At 44.1% G+C, this 7500-nt stretch overlaps 1 protein-coding gene across 1 annotated transcript in view; it reads right to left on the bottom strand.

Moving 5' to 3' along the window:
• The window catches only part of LOC124030127 (gamma-tubulin complex component 5-like), a gene marked incomplete at its 3' end in the record, with an annotated part of 10199 nt that extends 3317 nt beyond the window's left edge, over positions 1–6882 (bottom strand). The window contains exons 1-2 of the mRNA XM_046341604.1: positions 6200–6882; positions 2894–2978 (exon numbers count right to left, since the gene is read on the bottom strand). Coding sequence (XP_046197560.1) covers positions 2894–2978; positions 6200–6360 — 246 coding nt within the window. The remainder of the gene's footprint in view (positions 1–2893; positions 2979–6199) is intronic.
• Positions 6883–7500: the final 618 nt, after the last annotated feature.

The following is a 7500-nucleotide window of genomic DNA, read 5'->3' as shown; positions in this document are numbered from 1 at the left end:
TCTGCTGAGGCCGTATCACCATAAACGCCGCCCTTCTGCTGAGGCCGTATCACCATAAACGCCGCTCTTCTGCTGAGGCCGTATCTTAAACGCTGCCCTGTGAGGCCGTATCACCATAAACGCTGCCCTTCTGCTGAGGCCGTATCACCATAAACGCTGCCCTTCTGCTGAGGCCGTATCACCATAAACGCTGCCCTTCTGCTGAGGCCGTATCACCATAAACGCTGCCCTTCTGCTGAGGCCGTATCACCATAAACGCTGCCCTTCTGCTGAGGCCGTATCACCATAAACGCTGCCCTTGGAGACGTCAGATTGACCTTTCGACCAGATGCACAATACACTTCCTCTCTCCGGCCAATTTGTGCACATTCACTGTTTCATAACTTCACTGTGTGAATTGTTTGCGTTTGATTGTTAGTGTCTATCAATTCCCATTTACATATATATCACCTGGGTACGGCATTTACCCTTCATTCCTATCATTTAAAAAACATCTACAATGGTCATGTATTTTAGCACTTTCAATATTATTATTCCAGTCTTCCTGTTCTCATTGTCTGGAGTGGACAACATGGTTTGCAGACTGTACAACACTTATGAGGAACAAGTTCTGGTTTATTTCATTCCATTTCTGAGTTTTGTCAATTTAGTCGTTGTCTTTTGTTTGAGCGCTCCTGTCAATGTTGAGTAAGGACACGCAGGAAGAGAAGTAGGGAAATGTAGGCCAGGTAGGCATATAAAAATGTGCCCATTTGGCAATCTGATAGTATTTCTGATTGGCTTAACGCCCCACCAATAACCTGTGGAGCTTTTCAAAGTGAAGTTTTCACCTCAAACACCAAGCAAACAAAGTCTGTTTTCACATCCACTGAGAATTACAATAGTTCCTCAATGTATTTCAAAAATCATTCCAGTTCTCTCTTCCGATAACCACTCCGCATGAAAAGGGAAAGATGTCTCTGAAAAATGTCATAAAATGGACCTAATTACTTCTCATCAGTGCTGGACTTGGACTGAAATAGGTTTCAGTACTCAGTAGGTTCAGGAGCTCCACAAAAAGCTAATATTCGATAAGAGGAACAGGAACAGGAGAATTTGAGGTGCGTCTGCTCCCGGTGAACTCCTACCCAAGTCGACCACTGCTTCTATCCCTTTGATCAACTAGTCTACAACTGTGTCTGTTCTGATCTCACTGGAGCAGGAAGCTCTGAGGACACAGAATATTTGATACAATGTTGCAACTTCACTTCCACAAGCTTCAGGTTTGACCTAGGTTAATAGTAGATACAATGTTTCAACTTCACTTCCACAAGCTTCAGGTTTGACCTAGGTTAATAGTAGATACAATGTTGCAACTTCACTTCCACAAGCTTCAGGTTTGACCTAGGTTAATAGTAGATACAATGTTGCAACTTCACTTCCACAAGCTTCAGGTTTGACCTAGGTTAATAGTAGATACAATGTTGCAACTTCACTTCCACAAGCTTCAGGTTTGACCTAGGTTAATAGTAGATACAATGTTGCAAGTTGATTGCAGACAGGCCATGTGTAGCCAATGTGATTTATAGGACATTTATTTTTATCAGGATATTTTCTACCTGCAGGCTGAAATGTTTTTTATTTGTTGGCTTTATGTATGACGTTTTACATAGTTCAAATCAAATGTTATTTGTCACATGCACCAAATACAACAAACCTTAATGCTTACTCACAAGCCCTTAACCAACAACGCTGTTTAAAGAAAATAACCCGTCAAAAAAAATAGAAGAAAACGTAACACGGAAAAACTTTCACGAATGACAGTGAGAAACGTGAAGGGAAGGACACCACAGAAACGTGAAGGACACCACAGAAACGTGAAGGACACCACAGAAACGTGTAGGGAAGGACACCACAGAAACGTGAAGGACACCACAGAAACGTGAAGGACAATCTACAGAAACAAAGTAGGTAGGGAAGGAGACGACAGAAACGTGTAGGGAAGGAGACGACAGAAACGTGTAGGGAAGGACACCACAGAAACGTGTAGGGAAGGACACCACAGAAACGTGTAGGGAAGGAGACGACAGAAACGTGAAGGGAAGGACACCACAGAAACGTGAAGGGAAGGACACCACAGAAACGTGAAGGGAAGGACACCACAGAAACGTGAAGGGAAGGACACCACAGAAACGTGAAGGGAAGGACACCACAGAAACGTGAAGGGAAGGAGACGACAGAAACGTGTAGGGAAGGACACCACAGAAACGTGTAGGGAAGGACACCACAGAAACGTGAAGGGAAGGAGACGACAGAAACGTGAAGGGAAGGAGACGACAGAAACGTGAAGGGAAGGACACCACAGAAACGTGTAGGGAAGGAGATGACAGAAACGTGAAGGACACCACAGAAACGTGTAGGGAAGGAGACGACAGAAACGTGAAGGGAAGGAGACGACAGAAACGTGTAGGGAAGGAGACGACAGAAACGTGTGTTTAAAGTAGAGGTAAAGAAACACAGAACACGTGCGAAGAAACTTTGAGACCTTTAATCTGGCGAAAAAATGGTCAGGGAAAAGTCGGATCTGCAGCGAAAATGTTATCAGTATTGTGGATACGGTTGGTAGGAGACTCATCTTGTAACTGAGGGTCAAACCGTCGAGATTATTAAATCTGTTTCTACCACAGCCAACCTGTTATCATGTGGATACGGTTGGTAGGAGACTCACCTTGTAACTGAGGGTCAAACCATCCAGATTATTAAATCTGTTTCTACCACAGCCAACCTGTTATCATGTGGATACGGTTGGTAGGAGACTCACCTTGTAACTGAGGGTCAAACCATTGAGATTATTAAATCTGTTTCTACCACAGCCAACCTGTTATCATGTGGATACGGTTGGTAGGAGACTCACCTTGTAACTGAGGGTCAAACCATCCAGATTATTAATTGGCTGTTTCTTTCTGACTGGGTCTATCGTCTCCAGAAAGATAGACAACCTGGAAAACAGACATTTTTCTTTAACTTTATTGTGACAATAAATTCAATGCCATCAAAATGGGAAAAAAAACAACTATTAGCCATATTACATCCTGTGTGATCAGTTAGCCTATCACTATTGTTGATATCACATCCTGTGTGATCAGTTAGCCTATCACTATTGTTGATATCACATCCTGTGTGATCAGTTAGCCTATCACTATTGTTGATATCACATCCTGTGTGATCAGTTAGCCCTATCACTATTGTTGATATCACATCCTGTGTGATCAGTTAGCCTATCACTATTGTTGATATCACATCCTGAGTGATCAGTTAGCCTATCACTATTGTTGATATTACATCCTGTGTGATCAGTTAGCCTATCACTATTGTTGATATCACATCCTGTGTGATCAGTTAGCCTATCACTATTGTTGATATCACATCCTGTGTGATCAGTTAGCCTATCACTATTGTTGATATCACATCCTGTGTGATCAGTTAGCCTATCACTATTGTTGATATCACATCCTGTGTGATCAGTTAGCCTATCACTATTGTTGATATCACATCCTGTGTGATCAGTTAGCCTATCACTATTGTTGATATCACATCCTGAGTGATCAGTTAGCCTATCACTATTGTTGATATCACATCCTGTGTGATCAGTTAGCCTATCACTATTGTTGATATCACATCCTGTGTGATCAGTTAGCCTATCACTATTGTTGATATCACATCCTGTGTGATCAGTTAGCACTATTGTTGATATCACATTGTTGATCAGTTAGCATCACTATTGTTGATATCAGTTAGCCTATTGATATCACTATTGTTGATATCACATCCTGAGTGATCAGTTAGCCTATCATATCACTGTTGATATCACATCCTGTGTGATCAGTTAGTCTTGTCACTATTGTTGATATCACATCCTGTGTGATCAGTTAGCCTATCACTATTGATATCACATCCTGATATCACATCCTGTGTGATCAGTTACCTATCACTATTGTTGATATCACATCCTGAGTGATCAGTTAGCCTATCACTATCATTGTTGATATCACATCCTGTGTGATCAGTTAGCCTATCACTATTGTTGATATCACATCCTGTGTGATCAGTTAGCCTATCACTATTGTTGATATCACATCCTGTGTGATCAGCTAGCCTATCACTATTGTTGATATCACATCCTGTGTGATCAGTTAGCCTATCACTATTGTTGATATCACATCCTGAGTGATCAGTTAGCCTATCACTATTGTTTACATTTACATTTAAGTCATTTAGCAGACGCTCTTATCCAGAGCGACTTACAAATTGGTGCATTCACCTTATGACATCCAGTGGGACAGTCACTTAACAATAGTGCATCTAAAACTTAGGGGGGTGGGGTGAGAGGGATTACTTAACCTATCCTAGGTATTCCTTAAAGAGGTGGGGTTTCAGGTGTCTCCGGAAGGTGGTGATTGACTCCGCTGTCCTGGCGTGAGGGAGTTTGTTCCACCATTGGGGGCCAGGGCAGCGAACAGTTTTGACTGGGCTGAGCGGGAGCTGTACTTCCTCAGTGGTAGGGAGGCGAGCAGGCCAGAGGTGGATGAACGCAGTGCCCTTGTTTTGGGTGTAGGGCCTGATCAGAGCCTGGAGGTACTGAGGGGTGCCGTTCCCTCACAGCTCCGTAGGCAAGCACCATGGTCTTGTAGCGGATGCGAAACAACTGGAAGCCAGTGGAGAGAACGAGGAGCGGGGTGACGTGAGAGAACTTGGGAAGGTTGAACACCAGGACGGGTTGCGTTCTGGATGAGTTGAAGGGGTTTAATGGCACAGGCAGGGAGCCCAGCCAACAGCGAGCTGCAGTAATCCAGACGGGAGATGACAAGTGCCTGGATTAGGGACCTGCGCGCTTCCTGTGTGAGGCAGGGTCGTACTCTGCGGATGTTGTAGAGCATGAACCTACAGGAACGGGCCACCGCCTTGATGTTAGTTGATATCACATCCTGAGTGATCAGTTAGCCTATCACTATTGTTGATATCACATCCTGTGTGATCAGTTAGCCTATCACTATTGTTGATATCACATCCTGTGTGATCAGTTAGCCTATCACTATTGTTGATATCACATCCTGAGTGATCAGTTAGCCTATCACTATTGTTGATATCACATCCTGTGTGATCAGTTAGCCTATCACTATTGTTGATATCACATCCTGTGTGATCAGTTAGCCTATCACTATTGTTGATATCACATCCTGTGTGATCAGTTAGCCTATCACTATTGTTGATATCACATCCTGAGGATCAGTTAGCCTATCACTATTGTTGGATATCGCACATCCTGTGTGATCAGTTAGCCTATCACTATTGTTGATATCACATCCTGTGTGATCAGTTAGCCTCATCACTATTGTTGATATCACATCCTGTGTGATCAGTTAGCCTATCACTATTGTTGATATCACATCCTGTGTGATCAGTTAGCTATCACTATTGTTGATATCACATCCTGAGTGATCAGTTAGCCTATCACTATTGTTGATATCACATCCTGTGTGATCAGTTAGCCTATCACTATTGTTGATATCACATCCTGTGTGATCAGTTAGGCCTATCACTATTGTTGATATCACATCCTGTGTGGATCAGTTAGCCTATCACTATTGTTGATATCTCACATCCGATGATCATGCTACCATCATTGTTGATATCACATCCTGTGTGATCAAAGGCTTATCATTGTTGTTGATATCACATCCTGTGTGATCAGTTAGCCTTATCACCGGCTGTTGATATCACATCCTGTGTGATCAGTTAGCCTATCACTATTGCTGATATCACATCCTTGTGTGATCAGTTAGCCTATCAATCACTGAAATCTTCAAAACCGGAAAGTAAACTCAACAACCAATGATCAGTGTGGGGTGTAACCAATGAGCCCAGTCAGTAAAAATCACGAGAGCCCAGTCAGTGTGGGTAACCACCGAGAGCCCAGTCATGTGGGGGTAACCAATGAGAGCCCAGTCAGTGTGGGGTGTAACCAATGAGAGCCCAGTCAGTGTGGGGTGTAACCAATGAGAGCCCAGTCAGTGTGGGGTGTAACCAATGAGAGCCCAGTCAGTGTGGGGTGTAACCAATGAGAGCCCAGTCAGTGTGGGGTGTAACCAATGAGAGCCCAGTCAGTGTGGGGTGTAACCAATGAGAGCCCAGTCAGTGTGAGGTGGTTGTGTTGCAGTACCTGCTGCTGTCCTCTGGACACCGCTGTCCCACAGCTTCCTGCAGTTGAACGTTGAGGAACGCCAGTTGCTGCCAGCTCTCCTTCTCCAGGACCTTATCAAAGATGGCTGTATAGAAGTCATACATGGTGTCTCCTGCCTCCAAGAGGAAGTAGTTCCTCATGGCCTGAAGGTACTCCAGCAGTCTGGGGGTTAAAGGTTAGGGTGAGTATAGGGCCTATAACAGCTGTAGAAGTCATACTGGGGGACCTCAGCAGTCTGGGGGTTAAAGGTTAGGGTGAGTATAGGGCCTATAACAGCTGTAGAAGTCATACTGGGGGACCTCAGCAGTCTGGGGGTTAAAGGTTAGGGTGAGTATAGGGCCTATAACAGCTGTAGAAGTCATACTGGGGGACCTCAGCAGTCTGGGGGTTAAAGGTTATGGTGAGTATAGGGTTTGGGGGAGGGGCCAGGGACACCTGTGCTAGTCAGTCCTACAGTACTGGAACTATTAATGAGTCCCAAATGATACGATATTCCCTATATATTGCACTACTTTGACCAGGGCCAATAGGGCTGTGGTGCACTTTATAGGGCAAGCCCAACCCTCTTCCTGGAGATCTACTGTCCTGTAGGTTATCAACCCAATCCTAATTTAGCATATCTGATTCAGCTAGTTAAGGTCTTGTTGAGCAGCTAATTATTAGAATCATGTGTGTTAAATTGGGATTGGACTGAAAACCTACAGGACAGTAGACCGCCAGGAAGAGGGTTGGACTGAGAACCTACAAGATAGTAGACCTCCAGGAAGAGGGTTGGACTGAAAACCTACAAGATAGTAGACCTCCAGGAAGAGGGTTGGACTGAAAAGCTACAAGATAGTAGACCTCCAGGAAGAGGGTTAGACTGAAAACCTACAAGATAGTAGACCTCCAGGAAGAGGATTGGACTGAAAACCTACAAGATAGTAGACCTCCAGGAAGAGGGTTGGACTGAAAACCTACAAGATAGTAGACCTCCAGGAAGAGGGTTGGACTGAAAAGCTACAAGATAGTAGACCTCCAGGAAGAGGGTTGGACTGAAAACCTACAGGACAGTAGATCTCCAGGAAGAGGGTTGGACTGAGAACCTACAGGACAGTAGATCTCCAGGAAGAGGGTTGGGCAGCCCTGATATAGGAAATAGTTATCAACAGTAGTGCACTATATAGGAAACAGCGTGTCATTTGGGATGAAGCCTATACCCACTCAATGATACGGTACCTGGTATGTTTCAATCACCTTAATTGATGAATGAAGTACAAGGGAAGAATGAACACCTGGCC

Source organism: Oncorhynchus gorbuscha, unplaced genomic scaffold (genome assembly GCF_021184085.1).
Source record: "Oncorhynchus gorbuscha isolate QuinsamMale2020 ecotype Even-year unplaced genomic scaffold, OgorEven_v1.0 Un_scaffold_9341, whole genome shotgun sequence".
Lineage (NCBI taxonomy): Eukaryota > Metazoa > Chordata > Actinopteri > Salmoniformes > Salmonidae > Oncorhynchus > Oncorhynchus gorbuscha.
This window is presented reverse-complemented; position numbering and strand designations above follow the sequence as displayed.